At 37.2% G+C, this 23,896-nt stretch overlaps 1 protein-coding gene and 1 non-coding gene across 3 annotated transcripts in view; both read left to right on the top strand.

Moving 5' to 3' along the window:
- The first annotated feature begins 434 nt into the window (after positions 1-434).
- The window catches only part of STAT4 (signal transducer and activator of transcription 4), a 103,538-nt gene continuing 80,076 nt past the window's right edge, over positions 435-23,896 (top strand). The window contains exons 1-4 of one of the 2 annotated variants that reach the window (XM_077154496.1): positions 435-639; positions 869-1,071; positions 3,601-3,729; positions 5,732-5,876. In XM_077154496.1, coding sequence (XP_077010611.1) covers positions 3,602-3,729; positions 5,732-5,876 — 273 coding nt within the window. In that variant the 5' untranslated portion in view covers positions 435-639; positions 869-1,071; position 3,601. The remainder of the gene's footprint in view (positions 640-868; positions 1,072-3,600; positions 3,730-5,731; positions 5,877-23,896) is intronic. The other variant, XM_077154498.1, reaches the window with a different exon arrangement.
- LOC143678439 (U6 spliceosomal RNA) lies at positions 5,406-5,512 on the top strand. The gene has a single exon (XR_013173249.1). It is a non-coding gene; the product is annotated as a U6 spliceosomal RNA (small nuclear RNA).

Raw genomic sequence — 23,896 nt, 5'->3', positions numbered from 1 at the left:
TAAATTTAAGTTGCTCATAGTATCACCTGGGAGAGGGGGAGAATCCAGAGGGTATGTCTGTAGGGTGACTGGTAGGGGTGAGTGGTGAAGCAGGCCTTTTATCTTGGCATATTGCTCTAGACATGTGCCTATTCAGATTGATTTGTTCTACCTTTCTTTCCATCTGTCTGTCTTCCTTTATCTTTGTCTTTATCTTACTGAATGTTGAAAGAACTCTATCTATGTGCTGGGGGGTTGCCATCTAGATCTGAGGAGATAAGATGAAAAGACCCCTGAAGTGGGAGTCTAAATAGCTGAGCTCCTTGGCTTGGAGCATCTTTGGTCACCTCTCTGGTGATGGGTCTCTTCAGATGTGAAAATAGACTTAGAACCACATGGAACCAAGATTCCCTCTAGCTCTTTGATTCTAGAATACACCCATGTCACAGAGGGAGAAGAGCGCATGACATCAGGCAGGTACCTGGCTACCAGCAGTAGAAGGATGCTGGATCAGTAAGGGCAGGCACTGGTGGCCTGTGTGAGTTGGTCCAACCCTTTGGGTGAAGTGGCCCTCCCCCCGGTGAGCAGATCCTACTAGGTCTGGAGTGCAGTGAGGTCTGTCAGTTGGGTGTTTGATCCATCCCAGGACAGGTTCACTAGGTGAGTGGAATCTTAACACTACAAAGACAGAAAGCCAAGGAATTTGTCTTCAGGCAAGGAAATTTAAGGGTCTCTCAGATTGCCCTTAAAAAACACCGCTCGCTCGCTCCCACCCCAGTTTCTCCCTCCTGGCAGCTCGGGCTTCCTGAGGTTGCAGGCGTGACTGGTGGAGGTAAAGGGGAGGGAGCCCTGAAAAGGGGCTTTGGTTTGACTGTTTCTGCTTTTTCAGTATTTCAGAGAGAGTGGGTGGGAACTGACACAAGTAAAGTCCAAGGGACTCAAACACTGACGCACAGGAAAGCCTCAAGTGGGAGGAGAAATGCAAATCCTCTTCTGACGGATGGCGTCAGACTCTTCATCCTGGCGCCTGTGAAGGGCGATTTTGACTTTGGACTTGAGCACCGCCTGGGACCTGAGCTGAAAAGTAGCCAGGTAAGTATTGCAGAGCACACCTTCCTGTTGCCAAAGGGCCAGGAAAGGCCCCTGCGGGACACAGCTGAGGCTTCCCTTTTCACTTGGTGTTCTGACAGTTTTGCTTCATTATAACCTGTCTGAGGAGGGGTAATTATAAAAAGAAGCGCCCAACTGCAAGATTTGAATATGCGCTCTGGTCTTTGTCTAGAGAATGCCGGAAAGCCTCCCAGGAGCGGTATCTCAGCGAATCTCTCTTCGGGGATCTCTGTTCTGAAAGACCCGGAACCGGGGAGCCCCAGGGCATCTCTGGAGGGCGGGTGGGAGAATTGTGGCTGATGCGGAGGTGTGGCAGCGCTGAGCGCTGAAAGTGAGCCCCTCTTCACTTTCTTAGCCGGCTTCTCTTGAACAATGATGTCTGACCTTAGATTGCACATCTGGGTTTCAGAGAAAAAGCCCTCAGCTAGGAGAACCAGTGATTGTGGCTTTCTTGAAAGCAAGTGATATTTGAGGGTATGTCATCTCCTTTGCAGGTTATACAAATTAGCTCCCAGATATGAGGGCAAAATGCTCCTTTAGAGAGCTTTTCCAGGGCTAGGCATGCCAAGGGTAAAGACATTCAGTTTTCAGAGGAATGCTCCAGAGGTTTTTTGGAACAGGGAGATGAGCCTTTAGAGAGTGAAAGTCAAGAACTGAACTGAAGTTCTTTGTACTGAAGGCATTTCTACAGGGTGCAATAGAGGAGAAGATTCTAAGATGATTTACATTCCTTTTTTTCAGTCTTGGGTTCAGCTCTCCAGAAGGTTGATTCAGATCTTGGGAATGGTCTAATTTTAGGATCTGAGCTGTTCAGTTAATTCTTACTTAGAAAATAAATTTTCATTCACATCATACCAGGGATTTAAGAATAGTAGAAATTAAATTTATATGCTTATTTTCAGCTCGTGTTCTCTATTGGCATTAAAAAAAATACACTGATAACGATCTAACAGGGCAGTGTTGATAGGAGCGTAGGAACAAATGTTCCAGTTTTATGGGGAATATATACACGCACCCTGCTTCTGGAAAGACGACTGGGTGGGCCTCAGGACTGGGTGGGCCTCAGGAAGTGCGTATCTTGGGCAGGAGTCATGTTACCTCTTTAACCTCAGTCTTTTGTTTCATTTTTAACGTCGAGGTAATGCTTACTATCTGCCCACCCATTCATGACAACATCAAGAATGTCACTCATTCTCTACTTAACAGGCACCTATTGAAAGCTTACAATGTACTTCAAGTTGTGATGGGTGAAGGTCTTCAGAAAATACACAGTAGAATGCGTATGGAAGACTTATTTTTTCTTTTTCCATTTTCTTTAGTAAAATATTGGCAAAAATTCTCTTCTGTACACTTTGATCACTGGCAGCAAAGGAAAAAGATGGTCAAATGGTGCTATTTGAAACCTGAAGAATATGTGTATGAAGCATATGAAATTTACTGTCACAATGTCCTGTAGGCAAAAGGAAGCCTCAACTTACCTACGGGAGATGCTGAAATACTGTGGTGACTAGCACACACACAAAAAATAGATTTTTTTCTTTGACCAAAAATTGCTGACAAAACAATAGAAAATTTGACTTTGGAAAAAGTAAAACGCAGTCATTTAAATGAGGCATCACCTTAATTTCTCTGAGTTAGAAAATATGTCTATAAATAGTTTCTAAATGAACCAGAGTACGGGGTTATGTGAGGAAAACATGTCTTTGTTTTACACCAGGCACCTAAAATGTATCAAGTGTGGCTTCTTCTTCCTTAAGTCTCTGAGTGTTTAATCAAATTAAAAATGGGCTTTAAAAGCTTTTTCCAGTCATAGTCGATCATCATTGGAAGAAATAAAAATATTTACTGGTTCAGATATATTGAACCCAAAGAATTAAGGCTCATGAGAATGCATGCATAAAAGTCTTCATGAAGCTACAACAGAATTAATCTAGGAGTCTAGAATATAAAACAGACTCTGGAGACAGACAAATCCAAAGGAAAAAAATTGATAATTTCATATTTAAAAAAAGCTTTTATTGGGTGTTCTCAGACATAAAGCCTTAAGGAAGGTCTTAAGTAAGTGTTGAATATGTTATTTGCCATCAGGTTGCGCAAAATCTAATAGTGTAGAGGGAGCAAAGAATAGGGAAGGAGCTTGTTACAGATACGAATCCATGTAGTCAAACAGTGCTGGGGGTAGGGGGGGCATCGTTTTGGGGGGTGAAAGCTTTCTGGAGAAGGTGGAACAGAAGTTTCTGTTAGGGAAAGAAAGGATGTGGTTGGGGACAGAGGAGGAAGGCTGTTTCCTCATATTAGGATGATTTAGGGGAAAGCTCAGTCTATCAGTACTTTAAAAGAATTGCTGTATCTGTGGCTTGAAAGTACCTTCTCTTTTCTGTCTTCTGTAATTGGGTGATTATAAAAGAAGATAAATTTTTCTACAGTTACTTAACTAATGGGCAATATTACATATAAGGAAAGAAGAAAGCATGTACTATAGTTGTTAATTAATATTTAAAATCTTTATAGTATGTCTCAATGGAATCAAGTCCAACAGTTAGAAATGAAGTTTTTGGAGCAAGTAGATCAATTCTATGATGACAACTTTCCTATGGAAATTCGACACCTGCTGGCCCAGTGGATTGAAAATCAAGACTGGTAAGATCAGGCATTATTGTATCTTTCCTAGAAATTGTTGCACAAATGCTTTATACTCCATCTACATGTATGTATTCTGTGATCCACCTGTCATTCAGTAGATGCATCCTTTTCAAGTGAAGAACTTCAAAAGTATGTGTTTTCTTCACATAACGTCACACTCTGGTTCATTAAGAACTTCCTTAAGTGTGATGCAATGGTGTTTCTGGTTTCATCCATCATGGGTGAAAACGTAATGATTCTAGTGTTTTTAGTTTTTCTGTAAGCCAAAACCCCAATTTTGTGTATTAAAAAGTCAAGAAGTAGATCTAATGTATGTGTTTATGTAGATGATAGATAGATGGATATATATATATGTGCATATATATATATACACATATATATATATATAGAAAGAGAGAGAGAGAGAGAGATAGGTAGATGTAGATAGGAATACATAGCTATCAATAAGTAGATATAGATAGCTCTTGTAAGTCATTCTTCACTCCATATACCATCCAATGAAGCATCCTGTTGGTCCAAAACTCAAGGCTAGATAATGGAATTCCAGTAGAGTCATTATTAAATTATCTTGTGCTTGAAAAATCAGACTCTAACTCCATTTTAACAGATTATTTTGATAAAGTATAGATTTTTTTCATAAGATGTTGTAATGATTCCTTTTTCTATTAAAGAAAGCTAACTTATGTTTTTAAAAAGCCAAAACACTGAACACCACAAAGAATGAACCCTAATGTAAACAATGGACTATTGTTAACAGTTTAATGACAACAGTATTGTTTTATCAATTGCTACAAATGTACCTCACTGAAGTACAACAATATTAGTAATAAGAAAAACTGTGTGTGTGAGTGTGGGAGGGTATATGGGAACTCTGTACTTTCTGCATGATTTTTCTGTAAACCTACAATTTCTCTATTAAAAAAATTGAGAAAACAAATGTCATCACATTACAGCAAGAAAAAACGCTAAATTATGGAAAAAAGTTTTCAAAATGGTTAATATATTTAAAAAATATTTTCTGACCAAATTCAAATTGTTCATATCATTACCTATATTTTGCATATTTTTCTCTAATGCTGCCATAATTGATTATTTTTTCTTTTAATATATAAAGTTAATATGGTTCATGAGAGGATTCTAAGAATTTGCAGATTATTAACTATTTGAATGACAACTTTGAAAGTAGTCAATGGAGTAACCATTTTCAAATAATCTGGCAAATTAGGGCTATAACATCACAACCTGACTCTCCTTTATATTTTCCAAAAGATATTTTACCAAAGTTCTTAAAACAGTAGGGAGAAAATTTCTAAAATGTATACTATTTTTTATAAAACACTTCAGTTTTTACTAAGAGCAGTCCTTCTTTTTTTCTTCCCTCCTTCCTTCTCTTCCTGACTTCTTTCCTTCCCTCCCGTCTTTCTTCCTTTCTTCCAAGGCATATTAAGAAATGGTCTCTTGGCAATGAAAAAAAAAAGTGCTGTTCAAATCATTTGAAAACTTTTTGATAGTGTAATAAAAAATCTATAAGGTATGCTCATTTTCATGACTGATGAGATCTAGTACCTATTCTTTTGCTTTTAAACATTATATCAGTTATCCATCAAAGACTTGATGTATATAAATATTATTTTCTTAGCATGATTCACAAACGTTCTTTAAAACTGTGTGCAGTGCTCGCTTCGGCAGCACATATACTAAAGTTGGAACGATACAGAGAAGGTTACCAGGGCCCCTGCGCAGGGATGACATGCAAATTTGTGAAGCGTTCCATATTTTTCCCTTTTTAAAAGCCAAAAAAAAGAAAAAACCTATGTTCTTCTTTTACAAGAAAAAACATTGTACAGTGTTGTACAATGTAGATTTTTTTTTTTTTTTTTTTTACCGTTTAATTCTTATCACCATGGAATAGATTTATCACTTTGAAATTAGTTTGGTAAAAAAGTTGCTATTTTGCTAAGTTGTTTCCTGTTGTGTAATGACACTTTTATTTTATTAGGGAGGCAGCTTCTAACAATGAAACCATGGCAACAATTCTTCTTCAAAACTTGTTAATACAACTGGATGAACAGTTAGGTCGCGTTTCCAAAGAGAAAAACCTGCTCTTGATACACAATCTAAAAAGAATTAGGAAAGTCCTCCAGGTGAGAACGTATTCTACTTTTTTAAATTATTGGATTTATGAGTCTTAAATTCAGGGACAAATATCAAGCACATATCCTTATACTATTTCAAATCAGCTCTAAGGGGAAAAATTGAAATCTCTTACTATTTTAACATTTTATGTTGAATTTTATTTCATTATTCAAACCAAAAGTTTATTTTTCATGAACATTTGAATATGAAATACACTATCAGTGGAAAGGGCTTCATGTTTGCTGTGTGTGACTGTTGTGTGTGGTTTTAATTTACTAGATTATGATCAAATTTGAGAATTCTGGGTCAAGGGTTAAAAAGATAATCAGTTTCGTTGCTATTTCCCCAGTTCTCTTCATCCTCTTTCTCTTATATGACTATTTAGAGTTGGTTTTGTTCCCACTCATCACGGACAACTGAATCTTACCAGATATAGTTCAAATCTCACTTACTTTAAAAATATTCTTTGGCATTCTCTAGCCACTCATCCCAAAGGTTCATCCCTCCCCTGCAAAGCCCATCCCTTTTGTGTCATTACAGTGTCATTTGGTATATCCTATGTTGATGACTTTTCTATGGTTTACCTTCCCCCACCTGCAACTGTGTGTTCCTTCAGGCAAGGACTCTGGCATTCAACTTCAAACTCCTGGTGCCCAGCACAAGACTGGACAGATGGTAGAAGTGTAATGTTTATTGATGAAAGGGATAAGTGGCCTAATCAGTGATCTAAAGAATTAAGGTTGGGTAAATATTAAGCTAAGCATAGAGATCCTAAGCATAGAGATCTGAACACTGCTGTCATATTTGCTGAGAAAATATCTCACTAAAGGTGTTCTCGGAATCTCAAACACATAATGAGTACATTTTTAGAAAATTGTATCTAAACCGTAGTAGAAATGTGCTTGAAGGTAAAGCTACTAATATCCGTGAGAGGGACACATGTTTGCTAATTTTTCCTATTGTTCTCAATTGCACTGAGCCATCTTTGCTGTTATAATCCCTTAAAAATTTGACCGGGGGTTTGAGAGTAGCCTGTTGGCAAGACAAGCAAACAAACATGATTTTTCACTGCAAGAAAGCAAACTGTCTCTTACAGAGATGAGACCTTTAACCCTGGCCTCATTAGCTTAGTGCTCTACCCTGCTTACCTAAAACAGTGTTGGCAGACTTGGCCCCCATTTCAGATCTGGCCCTCTGCCTGGATGGTTATGGACCAAGGCTAAGAATGGTTTTTACATTTTTAAATGGTTGGTAAAAAAATATTTTCTGATACATAGAAGTTACATGAAATTCAAATGTCCATGTCCATAAATAAAGTTTTATTGAAACACAACCATGCTCATCATTTACATATTGTCTATGGTTGGTTTTATGCTACAATGATAAGAGTTGAGTAGCTGCCAAAAGAGCGCATGGCCCACAAAGCCTAAAATAGGAAGAGAAGTAAATATGTAATATTAAAAATCGTATAAATACATACTATACATCATATATAAATATATTTATCTGGCCCTTTACAGACAAGTTGGCTGACCCCTGCCTGTCCTAGAAGGTCCTGTATTGCTAGAGGGGCACAGATGGGTATAATGGAGGACACATTGTTTTTGGAACAAGAGAGACCTGGGTTCAAACTCTGGCTCCCAAAATGTGGCCTTGGGCAAATCACTTAATTATTCTAGGTCCCTGTATCTTTTCCCCAAATGTTTTCTTTTTTTACATGGGCAGGCACCGGGAATCGAACCCAGGTCCTCAGGCATGGCAGGCAAGCTTTCTTACCTGTTGAGCCACCATGGCCCGCCCGGTCCCTGTATCTTTTCATTGTGAGTGAAGATGGTTATTACCTACCTTCTAAAACTAAGAATAACTGGAGCTTTTATTCTGGCAAACAGTAGGGTTTCAATAAATGTTTCTTCTTGTTGTCAATGGGGAAAATAACGGGGTCTTCTTAGTGTAAATTAGGGGCAAGTGTATCTTTTTTTTCTTGGATGGGGTTGGGATTGTGAGGACTGCTGCTCTTCTAATTATGACAGATCAATCTTGTTACAGCTTCACTTCTATCTCATTTCTCCACTGCTCCAGAGTCTGCAGTAGCTCCCAGTCACGTGCCAACTCGATCATAAACTCCTGTTTGTGTCAGTGACCCTCTAGCATCCTGCCTCTTTAGACCTTTCCCAAAAGACTTTTCTGGGCTTCCCAACATCCCTGCCCCAGAAAAGCAATTTACTTCCTGTTCCCAAACACAGTAAGATCATTTGTTAATGCTTCTGGTCCCTTCTCTAGGAACGCTTTGCCATCCCTCTTCTTCTAATCCAGTTCCCATCCATCTCTCGAGAAACTGCTAAGGTCCCAGCACAACAGGACCCCTTTGCCACACACTTCAGCCCTTGCCCTCAGTCTTCATAGAACATTGGTTGCAAAATAACCAGCATCACTTTGGGATCCTTTCATCTGTGCTGGATGTGTCTAGCCAGGACACACATTCTTGGAAGATAAAAGCCTTAGCTTCTTTTATAACCTCTCCTTTCTATCCAGCACCCAAAATGGTTCTACTATATACCAGGTTCTCAAAAACAGTTTGGTTTAGGTATTTTGAATTGACAAAAACCTTGCTTTCTTTCCTCCTGTGCTTCTGTATATTTCATTTTATAAGCTATTTACAGTTATTGGCTATTTTGTATTAATTCAGAGCACAGTAGGAAATAGTAATAAAGAACACTGGCACCTGCTATTTTGTCCTTAACAAACCTGAATTTTATGTTTCTTTTTAATCTATCATACTGTCACTAAATTTATTCTTTTTGATTTCTTGATAAACCAATCCGCTCCCCCCCAAAAAGCCCTCTTCAAAAGACTATTGGCACTATGCTTATCTGGTGTGAATATTTTTTATCCCCTGGGATTTTATAGACAACGCATTATAACTGTTATAACAAAAAAAGAGCCAACAGCATGGTGTCTGGGGAACTAAGCAGATAAGTTTAATTTAGTTCTTTATAGAGCCATCGAGGTCTTCAGTTTCCCTACATTGATTTACTATTTATATCACATCTACTTCCAAGAAGAATTTGGAATGGATTGTTAGAAAAGATAAAGAAAACAAAACCACAGACTCTAGGGTGAAATCAAACTCCAAGGTTGGAGGCAGTGAAAACTGATGCCCAGCTGGTCTTGGTCCTTTTAAGAGGAGGCAGCCCCGTGTCAAGCCCAGGAGCAAGGACACCTTAGGCTGAATCCTGGTTCGGGACACTTCTCTGCTGTGTCACTCCCTGACCGTAGTTTCCTCAGAAGCATGGGGTGGGGGGGTGACATTGCACCTCCTCAACAGAGATGTTAGGAGCATCAAATAAATTGATATTTGTAGAGCACATGGTAAGGGCTACAGTAGGGCTTGCTAAACATAAATAAATATCTGCCCCAGATTAAGGCTTAACCCCATTCTTGGCCTTTTAAATTTTTTCTGAAGATTTATTGCAAACCTCTTTTCTTTATTCACCTTTCTCTCTTTCTCCCTCAGATAAAATGACTTTAAAAAAGAAAATGGTGCATACCCATAATGAAAAAACTCGAAGCAATACAGAAAAGTATAGAAAAGAAAGTATGAAATAATCCAAAATCTACTGCCTAGAAATAATCTTATTAATATTTGATGAGCATTAATCCAGACATCTCTCTATTCATGTATATGAGCATATGGAAGGCCTGATAGCCAGACTGCTGCCCCCCATCTCACACACACACACACACACACACACACACATATACATGCCACATACCTGGCATTCTCTGTTTCCCTTGCCTTGCCTTATTTTCCCTCCATAGCTTCTATCAGTCTCTGACCTTCTCTATATTTACTTTGGTTTATTTGCTTCTCTGTTTCCAGCCACTAGAATGTAGCTGCAAAGGGAAGGACTACCTGTTTTGTTCATTGCCTTATCTCTAGTGCCTAGACAGTGCCTGGCACATAGTAGGTGCTCAATATATAATTTCCTGATAAATGAATACCTACATAGGAATACTTGGAGTAAAAATGGAATCTCACCACACATGTTTTTTTTAAAACAAACATTTTTTACTCGATTTTAAAAGTACTGTTTTAAAAATATATATATCAGATAAATGTTTCCTCACCTCAAGAAATATTTTCTCTTGCTCAAGTTAACAGAAAAAACTATGAAAAACATGGTTGGTGTATTGGTTTGCTAAATGCTGTCAGAATGCAATACACAAGAAATGGAATAGCTTTCAAAAGGGGAACTTATTAAGTTATAAATTTACACTTCTAAGACTGTAAAAATATCCAAACTAAGGCATCCAGAGAAAGATAGCTTGAATCAAGAAAGGCAGATGGCTCCAGAACACCTCTGTCAGCTGGGAAGGCACGTGGCTGCTGTCTGCTGGTCCGCTGGCTTCCGGTTTCAAAAAGCTTCTCTGGGGGTGTTTTCTTTCTGCACCTCCAAACGTCTGGATCTCATGTTGGCTCTGTCGACTCTGTGCTTTCTCCAGAATGTCTCTCCTTTTAAAGGCCTCCACTAAACTAATCAAGGCCCACCTTGAATGGGCAGAGTCCATCCAATCAAAAGGCCACGCCCCACCCCATGGAAACAATCCCATCAAAATTACATACTCACTGCTAGGTGTGTCATATCTCCATGGAAACAATCCAATCAAAGTTTCCATCCTAAACAATAGATCTGGCTCCATAAAGATCGAATCAGGATTAGAACATGGCTTTTATGGTTTCAAATACTTTCAAAGTGGCACACTTGGTATTCATTAAAGTACAATATTTTAGTTCAAGACAGTTTTATACTGTCTACTAATAGTAAATACGAGGAAAGTAATGAACTAATTTGCTTCTACCTCTCATTCCTGACTGCCCAGTTTTTGTCAATTATATTACTAATGTTACTTTGTCGTTCTCTTCTATAACTGCAATGCCCACATTTCTTTAATTTTATGTAATTTTATTATTGCTTCTCTGTTCCTGAGCTTTAAATTTTTTAGTGATTACTAATGGGCTAGATTTCATCAAGTAGTTCTTCCAAGAAAGTTTCAAGGGTGCTGTAATCTTTCAGAGGTTTCATACCTAAGGATGTCTGGTCCTTTAAAGGCTGGGTATAAAGTACTTGGGTTTTTCCTTCTTTCTTCAACTGTTGTGGACATTGTTCCAAGGGGGTTGGAGAAGTGTGAGTCAGTCAACCTGAGTTTTCCTGTACTCATGTGATTTGCTTGGAACCCTCCATAGCCCTATGCTTTCCTCTTTATCCTTAAAGTCTTCTAACTACATGAAGGCACATCTTTGTGTTGCTGCCAAGTATTTATTTTCCTGGGATAAGTGGTATTCTTTCAACTCCCCCAAGCCATGATCTCAGGGAGTTCCTCAACACAGCAGTAAGGAAAGGCTCACAGGCACCCTTCTAGGTTTTATGCGTCTGGCCTGCTCTGTGGGCTAAGAGTACAGTGGTGAAGTTAAGGGATCCTGCTGATGCTGTGGTCGCAGAACCTGCCCCAAATACTTAGTACTCATGCCTGGGTTTGAGTTGTAATTTGGTATAAAAGTTATGGTTGTAGATATTTTATTTCATTTTCTAAAATTAGTCTTTCAATTACCATTACAAGAATAATAATGTGCTTATATAGTCAGAGGTGATATTGAAGCTATTTTACAACCAAGACAGCATGAGCACCAATTAATCAGAAAAAGATCCACGACACATGTGGTTAGCCACATTGACTATCAGTTCTGCTTAAAGTGAAAATTTGAACAGAATAGAAGGGTATAACATGAAGAATGAAAGCTCCTCACTTCTCAACCAAACTTTTATCCTAAATAATGTCTGTATTGTAACCTAGTGTTGGTGAGTGGCATACTGTATGACCTCCTCCCTTTAGGGAGAGACATAAATCAAGAAAACATGCCCGACTATAATTCTAGACAACAAATTGGCCTCTAGTATATTCTAGCTTCCAGAGGTCCCTGGGTTGGCTACAGCACAACTGTCTCTGGACCAGCTGATAAAACATGCATTGCAGCGCCCTAAGCTCGTTCCTAGGATGATTTCTTCTTTTTTGTTTGTTTGCTTTTGTTTTTTGTTTAATACAATTTAATTGAGATACACTCACATACCCTATAATAATCCAAAGTGTACAATCACTGGCCCACAGCACTATCACACAGCTGTGCATTCATCACCATTATCAACCCTTGAACACCTTCATCACTCAAAAATAAAATACATATAAGAACAAAAATAAAAAAGAGCACCCAAGACATCCCACACCTCTTACCCCTCCTATTATTTATTTATTTTTTGTTTTTATTTTTTTACTCATCTGTCCATACACTGGTTAAGGGAGTGTTAGTCACAAGGTTTGCACGATTACAGTGTCACACTGTAAAAGCTCTATAGTTACACAATTGTTTAAAAAATCAAGGCTACTGGAATACAGTTCAGTGGTTTCATGTATTTCCTTCTAGCTATTCTTGTCCTAAAGAGGAATAGCTATATAATGCATAAGAATAACCTCCAGAATGATCTCTGAACTCTATTTGTAATCTCTTAGCCACTGAAACTTTATTGTGTTTCATTTCGCTTTCCCTTTTTGGTCAAGAAGTCTTTGTCAATTCTGTGATGACAGGGCCAGGCTCACCCCCAAGAGTGATATCCCATGTTGCCAGGGAGATTTACACCCCTGGGAATCACATCCCACATAAGGGGGAAAGGCACTGGGTTTACCTGCTGAGTTGGCTTCTAGAGGGAGCCACATCTGAGCAACAAAAGAGGTTCTCTGTCGGTGACTCTTAGGCATAATTATAAGTAGGCTTATAATTATGAAAGAACTTATATTTCAGGAATAAGTTTCATAAGGATGAACCCCAAGATGGATGGCTTGGCCTCTTAAATTGGTAGACCCCAGTGCTTGTGAGACTATTTGGAATTCTCCATGTGGGGCAGTTTAATCTTTCCATATTTTCCCCCAGTCCCTCCAGGGGGCTTTGCAAGTACTTTTTATCTCTGCCCACATTACTTTGAGATATATTGAGGCATCATATTAACCTATACAAACCAACAAGATCTCACTGCCTATTTAAGGTTCCATGTAATTACGGTGTCCAAATAAGCTGACCATACAAGTTAAATTAGACAGTGTAATACAGAAAACACAAATTTTGCACCAAATAAGCATCTCTTCCTTTGTCTCATACAGAAGTTGAGGTTTTAAAACAGTCAATATCTTTGTTCACACTTTAGTCCTAATTACCTTAGTCCTAATCAGATCAGCTTCATTCATATCCCTAGTTGAAGTCTGATTTTTTTCAGCTTTTTGAACAGTTGCTGTATGGGGTAGTGCTGACTTTCAGAGCTGCAGAACTCTAGCTCTGTGTCTTGGGTGTCACACAGATACCCGAAGTTCCAGGGACCCACCAAGTTGTACACAAAGAGCTCACCATCTCAGAATTTAGAAATACCCATTACAGCTCAGGAATAGATGTGACTGCTGCAAGAGTTTACAATCTAGGAAACTGCACAATAATCCTTCCCCTTATAACCTATTGCTCCTAGGATTCGCCTTCTCTAACTAGGACATTTGGATGATACCAATCAAGGGAACCAATGTGCTGGAATTCAGTATTCATCCACTCCCCCTAAGGCTAAACATCAGAGAATTCTGGCTTTTACAAGCTGTTGTTGATGTTTTAAACCCAGCCTCCCGTGTATTCCTCCCCAATCCCACTGTGCTCTCTTCCACCTAGAATAACCACAGATCTAAATTAACCACAGATCTAAATTTTACATTTATCAATCTCTTCCTTTTCATTACACTTTTACCCCAAGTTGGTATCTTTAAACAAGATAGTAGCTGTTTTTGCAAGCTACTGAATTTCACAAAAATGAGATCATACTATATTTTTTAGCAGCTTGCTTTCTTCACTCAACGTAGCTTCTGAGATCCAGGCATGCTGATGTGTATAGCAGTAGTTTATTTCTGTTGCTATATAGTATTCCATTATATGAATATGTCACAATTTATCCATCCTGCTGTTGATGGGCACTTTGCTTGTGTTATTCCCAGTATTTTTCATGCATATTGTTCAAAACATTCTTGTGTGTATGCCTTGGTGCACAAGGATAAAAATTTCTCTAAGGTTCATGCCTAAGAGTGGAATTGTTGAATTACGGAGTATTTGCATCTTCTGCAAACACTATGTACTATATACTTCAGTACTATCTAATTCCAAATTGTTTTCCAAAATGGTTATGTCGTTTTCATTCTCTCAGTAGATAAGAGTTCTGGGTCTATATCCTCATCCATACATTTTATGGTCATAGGTCATTAATCTGGTTGGGTATTCTTATTTCTTCAGCTCAACTTTTTGCTCACTTTCTAACTTATTTATTCTAACTTACTTATTCAAATAAATAGCTTTGGGTCTTTTTTTCACACAAATGCATTTAATGTTATATGCTTTTGAGAGGTTCTTTCTGTATACTCTAATATGCACTGCTTAATTGGCATATGCATATGTCACTGTTCACGTGAAAATAGTCCATAATTTAAGTTTTGACTTCTATTTCGGGCTAAATGAACAAAACTATCTCACTATAAAATACATAGAAAAGCTAAATAAAATATAGCAAATAGACTTTTAAATGCATAGAAAAGCTTACCACAAATTAAGGGAAATCACAGAACCAAAAAATTAAGCAGAAATTGCAAAACTAAACCAAAGCTAACAAGGTGGCTGCCAACCATTCAAAGATTTGAGAAATATGAGTCCCAAACATGATAAATAAAAAGAAACTGCAGGAAACCAGAAAGGAAGAAATGATCCAAAAATTGACAGGAGAGAACAGATAATATCGCCTACAAAGAAATGAGAAACTGAAAGCCAACCTTAAAATAGTAACAAGTGAGAAAAAAGTAAGTATTCTTCTAAAAAAAAGGTAAGTGTTCTTCAAAATGCAAGAATAAACTATCCTTTAACTTAAAAAGTGTCTATACCCACCTAAATTATTATCCAAGATTGAAAACTTGTCATCAAGATGCCTTCATAGAAGGAACTACTAAAGGAAATTAAACAGGGAAGTTAAATATGCATAGTAAAGTTTTAAGAATTCTAATGCAAATGTAAACAATGTATAAGAAATAAATAAAAAGCACAAAATAAGATGTCAAAAAGATCCAAGTAATATATATTAAATGGACAACACTCAACAGTTGTAAGATAGGGTCTTGAGTTGAATTGTGTTTTCCAGTTGTTAGAGTTTGTTCTAGTTTGCTAGAAGCCTGAATGCAATATACCAGAAATGGAATAATTTTTAAAAAGGGGAATTTAATAAGTTGCTCGTTTACAGTTCTAAGGCCAAGATAATATCCCAATCAAAGCAAGTCTATAGAAATGTCCAATCAAAGGTATCCAGGGAAAGATACCTTGGTTCAAGAAGGCCAATGAGTTCAGAGTTTCTCTCTCAAGTGGAAGGGCACATGGTGAACACAGCATCATCCGCTACCTTCTTCTCCTGGCTTCCTGTTTCATCAAGCTTCCCGGGAGACATTTTCCTTCTTCATCTCCAAAGGTCGTTGGCTGGTGGACTCTGCTTCTTGTGGCTCTGCTCTCTCTGAATCACTCCCATTCTCCAAAATGTTTCCTGTTTTATAGGACTCTAGAGACCAATCAAGACCCACCCAAACGGGTGGCGACATGTCGTCACCTAATCCAGTTTAACAAACACTCTTGATTGGGTTACATCTCCAGGGAGATGATCTAATTACAGATTCAAACATACAGTATTGAATAGGGATTATTAGAAATGGCTGCCTTTACAAAATGGGATTAGGATTAAAACATGGCTTTTCTAGGGTACATATGTCATTTCAAACCAGCACAGAATCCTAACAACCAACACCTATGAATGTGGCCTTGTTGGGAAATAGGGTCTTTTCAGATGGAATGAGTTAAGATGAGATCACACTGGAGCAGCGTGGGCTCTAATCCACTAGGACCAGTATCCTTATAAGAAGTGGAAAATGTGGACCCCAAGACATGGACACAGACAAAAGAGGAGAATGCAACATGAAGATGGAAGAAAGGATTGGAGTGATGAGTCTATAAGTTAAGGAATACCAAGGATTGCCTAAAACACCAGAAACTAGGAGAGAGGCATGAACAGATTCTTTCATGGGGATGTCAGAGGAAACATGGCCTTGCAGACACCTTGATTTCAGGTGTTTTTTTAAATCACCTGGTATGTGATTTAAACAACAACTTCTGTCATTTTAAATCACCTGGTGTGTGGTTTTTTGTTTCAGTACCCCTGGGAAACTAATACAGACTATGGGTTTTACAAGCATATACCTAAAACACAAAGATATAAAAAGGTGATACGTTAGGGATCTGGGTCTTATTTTGAGTGTGATAGGAAATTGAGGGGTTTGAGCAGGGGAGTGACATTAACTGATTTCTGATTTTAAGAGCTCATTCTCGCTGTTAGATTGACTGTTGTGAGTCAAGAAGGAAGCAGGGAGACCTGTGAGAAAATAATTCCCTCAATTTTTTAGAACAACATATTAAGTCATTTCTGTTACTTTGGATTTATCACCTCTCCTTGAATTTCTAGAAGTTTTCACTTTTATGTATTTTGATACCATATGTTGTAAGGAGTATAGGTGCAAGATATCTTCTTGGCAAATTAAACCTCTTAAAAATCAATATTAAATATTCCCTCTCTGACCCATTTACTATTTCTCATCTTGAAATTTCATTGTAAAGCCTTCTTTTCATTACCATTTGCCAACTGGTAAGTGAATCTTTTTCTTCATTTTCATACTTTTTGTGCCATTTGGGATAAGGTATATCTTTGATGAACATAAATTTCATTTTTTTGTCAACAAATAATGAGTACTTACTATGTTATCAGTCACATTTTTTTTTATACATGGGCAGGCACCGGAAATTGAACCCGGGTCCTCGGGCGTGGCAGGTAATCACTCTCACCTGCTGAGCCACCGTGGCCTGCCCATCAGTCACATTTTAAGCACTAGGAATAAGATGGAATACTAGGGATACTAGTTTATAATCTAAAATGTTATCTCCTGAGTTTTGTTTTTAAAACTGTAGAAACTTCTATGGTTAGTCCTCAAAAGTTAGTGCTAGAAAGTAAGGAGAAATAGGCATCAGCAATCTTGTTTGATAATAGGGGCAAAAAAATCTCCATCAGTTAGAAAGCTCTGCACAGGGTTTTGGTGTTAGCTCTGTGGTTAGTAATCCTACCACCTGGGGGGCATTTTTTTCACAAACCGTGGTAGTAACACTTAGTGAGAGTTTAAAACTGAGTGGGAAGGCAGGTGTATTCAAATGTAACCCCCACTTCACAGGCTCCTTTCTCTGCACCACCACAGCCTCTTTCTCAGAGGTCATTTGGGGTTGGTTAAACAAAAATGCGTGTTAGAGCTGAAAGCTCCTTCAAAGTTGATTAAATGGTAGGTTCCTTCTTGTCCAGTTTGTAAAAATCCTGTTGTTGGTTCTAAATATCAGATGAAGTGAGATGCTAAACATGATAAGCTTGAGGATGAGAGTACATTTTTTGCAAACCTAAAGGAAGAAAAAAGTTACTTTAATTGCCCAGGCATTCTGAATCTGTCAGATCTTATCCTCTAACTGGTGCTACTTTCTCAGTTCACTCCTCTTCCTTCCCCTCTGCACACCACATACAAAGAGCAGCAGAGATGACTTTACCCTAAGACCTAAAAAGAACCTCCTGTAGCCACTGTGTGTTAACTCTAAAAGAGCTCCGAGTTAACAGTTCCATCTTTCATGTCTTTATGCCACCTGTGGGCAGCAGCCAATTGGTGAATCATTTTCCAGGTATTTCCCCAATTCACCAGCATATACAAAATCTGTTTTTCTCTGAAATAATCACCTGATGCCAATAGCACCACACATATTTGAAAGGCTCAGAGTCCTGTGTGTTGTGACATTTAAGATGAGAGGTAAATTTATTTTCACAATTTTGTTTGCTGCATAATTCAACAGAAGGTGGATGGTATGATTCTCAATGCTTTGTCCTGTGGCATCACCTTAAACTTGAATCCATACTATTCAATCCAAGGTCTCCACTCACTTGAAATTTCGTTCATGAATCATTTCACATGTATTCCTCCAAGCCTTTCTCTTATCGAAACCTGCTTTCCCTTCATGTTAACTTTTCTCAACTTAATCCTTGGGCCCATAATGATTTGTCTTTTCCCTGAATTCTGATTCCCCTTGAAATTTGTGCCAGAATCTGGAGCTTCTTTAGGCAAAATTATTTTGTATATAGTGGGGCGTATTTTTTGTTCCAATGACAATTTGTATTTCTTTGAAGTAGGCCTCATATATTTACTTTGGAATACACTGGGTACTTAACCCAAAGATATTTATTGATTGGAAATTGGTTCCATCATAAAAATTTTAACATCGGGCCAGGACTGATTGCTGAAGATACTAACTGAAGAGTAAATTGATAAAACTCTTATGTTCAAATGGAGTGTGCAATTTAGAATGGAGACAAAGTGCGATTGTTATTCTGCGGTGTGGTGAGCGTCATGGTAGAGGACTCTACAGACAAAATTTCAAAGTTGGAAAGGCCACGATTCTGAGGACATTTGAGCTGATCCTAAAAGGATGATCAGAACTTTCCAAAGAGGAGAAGGAAAAGAAGAGGAATTCTAGATGGAGGGAAAAGCAGGCACAAGAGCATGAAAACATGAGAATGCCTACCCCCAAACAAGCTCGGCCCTGTGTGTGAGGGTCTTGCATGCCATGCTAAGCAGTTTGGGTTTAGACAATGGGGAGCCATCAAACATTTTTAAACCAAAGTGTGAAGTGAATATATGTTTTTAATAAAAGACATATCCAGAACTGGTTTGTTCCCTAGGAATATCCTCTTCTTGTCTGCTACAGGCAAAGCGATATTGGGGAATGCTGCCGAGGCCGAGAGGTTTTTTTTCTCCCTCCTAATTCCAGTCACTACTCTCTCTCTTCAAATCATCTGTACTTAGGGGACTATGAGTCAGAGATTGGGTGGGCTATTTTATTTTCCCTAACCCCAAAACTAGTTGCAATGTACCAAAGGAAAAAAAGCAAACTCTTCATTTGGTGAAAAGGCAAGACCAAATCTTGGTTGTGGGAAACACATTCCTCTAGGTACTTGGAGAAGAAGCCCACACAATATGACCACTAACTGACATGGAAGCCCAGACATACCGATAGGGTCCCAGAATCTGCTGGCCTGACGGAATGTAACAGAAGCTCAGTGACCACAGAGAGCAAAGTCCATAGCCGAGAAGAAATTTAGATTTCTACAGTCCCTAGAATGATGACTAAACACCCCATTGAGAAAGTGAGGAGAAAGACATGGGTATCAGTTGAGAAAAAGGGTATGAAGATGGCCCAAATGCCACATTAACTTTTTCTATCCATCGGCTCCATTGCTGGTAGCGTCATAGCGATTGTGAAGAAAAGACTTGGGAAGATACATTAAAAGTAGGGGTATTGTGTCATGCTGCCAAAAGTTTAAAAAATAAGTTTCCTGTTTTAGATTGTCCCATCATATGGAGATGAAGGCACATGGGACAACTGCTTACATTGCTCTAAACCCACAGTTATCTGGAAACTTTCCAAAGAGATACATAAATGAAAGCAAGGCAATTCAAAGACTTGTTACCTTAGACATTTGCTTTTTGAAACATTTTTATACACTGCTTTGTAAAAGTAGGTCTAATAAACTAAAAACAAAAATGGGAGTAAAAATAAATTCTCCAGGTGGGCCACAGTGGTTCAGTGGCAGAGTTGTCACCTGCCATACCGTAGACCCGGGTTGGATTCCCAGTGCCTGCCCATGCAAAATATAAAATAAAATAAAATAAATTCTCCTGCAAATGATTTAGTTGATATAATCCAGAGTCATTAGCAGAGATTCACTTAGAAATTGTCAAGAAGGGCTTTTATGAGAAAGTTAGAGTGTAAGACTCAAAGAGATAGACTGGGTGGGGTCTAATGTGTCAGATATTTTAATACAGTGCACTGAAAACGAACTTAAGTGCATCCCCCTCCTTTAACCTTTTTTATTGTGTAATATTCTTACAGTAAATTGCAAAAATCTTAATTGTACTGTTCAATGAATTGTTTATTATGTATACATTTGTATTATATACATTCATTATATATATATATATCAGGTCAACATATAGGACATTTCCTACACACACAAGTGTCTTCTGTGCTTCTCCCATTCAATACCACTCCCAAAGATAAAAACTGTTCTGACTTACATCACTAAGATCAGCTATCTTGAACTTTATATTGAAATTTTACAGAATGATTTTTTTGAGGGTTAGGCTCTTTTCACTCCACATTATGTCTGTGAAGATCATCTAGTTTTTTTTTTTTAATTAAAGTTTAGCATTCTATTGTATGAATATACCACAATTTATTCATTGTTCTGTGAAAGGAAATTTAGACTGTTCCCAGTTTTTGTGTAGTACAAATACAATGGTTATGAACACTTTTATTTGTATCTTTTAGTAGACATACAATTCATTTTTTTCAGGTGTATTCCCAGAGGTTGAGTCATAGGGTATTACAAATATTTACTTTTAGGAGATGCTAACACAAGGCTTTCCATGGTGGTTCTACTCATTGTCACTCCCATAGAAGTTATGAAGTTACTTCACTGTCTCACAAACACATGCTATTGCCAGTCTTACTTCATTTTAGTCATTTTAGTGTGTGTGTGTGTAGTGATATCTCCTTGTAATTTTCAGTTGTAAATTTAATTTCTCTGGTATTTAAAAATACTGAACATTTTTTCTTATGCTTACTAGTCATTTTGGTGTCTCTTTTTAAAAAAATGCCTGTTCAAGTCTTTTGCCCATTTTTAAATTGGGTTTGCTGTCATTTTTTATTGATTGGTAGGTTTTTGTATATCCTGAATAAGTCCCATATATATGTTACAAAAATCTTCTCCCACACTGTGGCCTGCCTTTTCAGTCTTCCCTAAATGGCATCTTTTGATGAACAAAAATGTTTAATTTTATTAAGTTGCAATGTTTCAATCTTTTTTTTATGGTTAATGCTTTTCATGTTTTGTTTAAGAAATCTTTGCTTCCCTCTAGATCATAAAGTCATTCTTTTAGGTTTTATTCTGGAACTTTGTTTTGACCATTCACATTTATGATTCAGATTGGAATTGATTTTTGTGTCTGGGGATCAGATTCTATTTTTTTCTTATGGATACCAGGTTAACTCAGAACCATTTCCTGAAAAGACCATCCTTCCTTATTGGATTGCAGGGGCATTCTTGCAGTAAATCAAATGATTTGTATTTGGGTGGGTCTCTAGTCTCTTAGTCTATTTTTCTCTCCTTGTACCAATACTGCATTAGAGCTAATTAGCGGTAGCTTTGTATTAAGTCTTTAATGTATAGTAATAAAAGTCCAGAAATTTTATTATTGTTTTCCAGAGTTATCTTGATTTTTCTTGATGCTTTGAATTTCTATATACTACTAACACTAACTTGTCAATTTCCATGAATACACTTGCTGGGATTTTGATTGGGATTGCATTGAATTGAAAGATAATTCGGTAAAAATTGGCATCTCAATAATATTGAGTCTCCTCATCCATGAGCATATTACATCCTTCCATTTATTCAGGACTTTAATTTTTCTCAGCGGTGTTCTGTAGTTTTCTGTGTAACAGTATTGCACATCCTGTGGCTATGTCATAATTTAACCACTCTTCTAGAAATGAATATTTAGTTTCCAATTTTTACTCCATTACTTTTTTAAAAGCACAATGAAATTAAAAGCATCACACCTGACTTTTGCTTGTAGCTTAAACTTTCTCTGACAAGTGTTCCAATTAACATCACCCACTTTCTTTTGCTTTCTCACTGAATTCAAGAAGTAGAAGAGTAAAGATGGACCACCAGAGTGCTCCCTCCTCTGGGTTTTAAAACCAGTGAACACCTTAGTCTATGTTCTGTTATTTAGAATCTCTAGGAAAGAGTATTGCATGAGCAGATTCTGTAGCCTTTCCAAAGCCTTAGCTACCTGACCATCAGGAAATTCTTCTTTTGTCTTTTTTTTCCTGCAAATAAAAATCCACATTTCCATCATTCGCTCATTGGTGAATGGAAGCAGTTATCAGTGAATGGAAGAGCATCTGGACCCCATCTTTTAAAAATAATTGTCAATGAACTAGAAGATAGAAACTGTATTTTGGGAGTACTTAATTTTACATGCCCATAACTCTTTTTAATGTTACATATAGACCCTAATCTTCAACCTTGCTAATCAATTAATTAATATGTATTGGCTGGCAAACTGCTCTACATTAGGCTTTTTGATAAGCATGGTTTCAAGTCTCCTCTCAGAGATGGTCAATTCTCATAAGTTATTGAGCCTGAAACCTGATGACCTCTGAGACATATCGGAGATTTGTTTCTGAGAACCTGCAGGTTATAATGAAGCTTAGTGTCATACATACTGATTTTTAAACAACTTTATTTCTTATAGCAAAAGTGATAAATATCCAGTAAAGAAAACATAGATAAGAAAAGGAAAAATTATCTGTAATCATACATTTAAGTGATAACCACAGTGAACATATTTCCTGCCAATATTCTACTCATATATATATTTTAATTTTTTTGAGCACAAATGCTGAGTTTTATTAACTGCAAGTATGGCAAGGTATGTACACTTTTTTCCTCTCCCAAGTTCTTTAACTGCCAAAATTACCTTTACATACTTAAAATACTGTAAAATGACTTCAATTAACAATTTATTAAATTCACCTGCCAATTGATACATTCTGTATGGAGCCTATGAAATGTTATTTTGAGAGTTTATTTATAATATTGAAAGCAGATGATTCTGTAAACCTTACAAATAATCACAAGCTCCTTAAACTCACAAATACATATATTTCAAGATGAAATAGAAGCCCATTTTCTTCAAAAGTAATTTTCTACTAGTTTTTCATAAAAATATACTGGTATATTTTAACTTATTTTTAAAGGTAATATTATCATATAACCTCCTTCCTAAGTTTAATATATTCATTTAAATAATTGAAATATTTCCATGCTATTAAATATTGTTCTCCAGCATCATTTTTATTCTATTAATTGAAGATTTATTATTTCCCCCAATATACAATATACAAATGAAATACATGTACTTATTAAAAATCTCACTTATATTTATGATTGTTTTAGTAGGATAGTAGGTCTTAATTTCATGCTTCAAAATCATTTGTAGCATTGTTGTTTATGATACAGATACCCACTGTGAATATGAATGTAAACTAATATATCAGTGATGATAACACTAGTTACTATATCAAAGAAGCTATCATACATTAAGATAAGTGGTGGCTTTCCTTCTCATGGCAATTCAGAAGTCCATGTTCCTTCCATTGCATGATTCTACTCTTCCTAAGAGACCTGAATTAATCTGTAAACAGCACATAAAGAGAAAGAGCATGAAATCACACTTCCATTGCTTAAACCCCTTGATCCAAAATTTATACTATATGTCAGCATTCCATTATCAAGAACTAGTTACCTGGCCTCATCTGTATGCTAAGGATGCTAGGAGATGAAATCTCTGCCTGCGCTACCAGGTCTGGGTATTTACTCCATCCTACAGGTGAGGAAGCAGGAATTTTGGTGGATGGTTAGAAATTTTGGTGGATAGTTAGATTTTACATTCAGTAAAAACATTTTAGGAATCAGGTTGACAATATCAATCAAAGTTCAATGTGACTCAGAAATTCCATACCTAGATATTTATCCTACTGAAATTCTTATGCAGGTAGAAAAAAGGATATACATACAAACACCAATGTTCACTGTCTTATAATTAATAACATAAAAAATTTGAAAATCACCTTAAGTGTTCATCCTTAGGACAATGTTTAAATGAATTTTCATACATGCTATATAGCCATTGAAATAACCGATAGATCTGAATTATA

The sequence above is a fragment of the Tamandua tetradactyla genome, chromosome 3, assembly GCF_023851605.1.
Source record: "Tamandua tetradactyla isolate mTamTet1 chromosome 3, mTamTet1.pri, whole genome shotgun sequence".
NCBI classification, from domain to species: Eukaryota; Metazoa; Chordata; class Mammalia; order Pilosa; family Myrmecophagidae; genus Tamandua; species Tamandua tetradactyla.
Note: the sequence above shows the minus strand (reverse complement) of the source record. Positions and strands in the feature narration are given on the sequence as shown.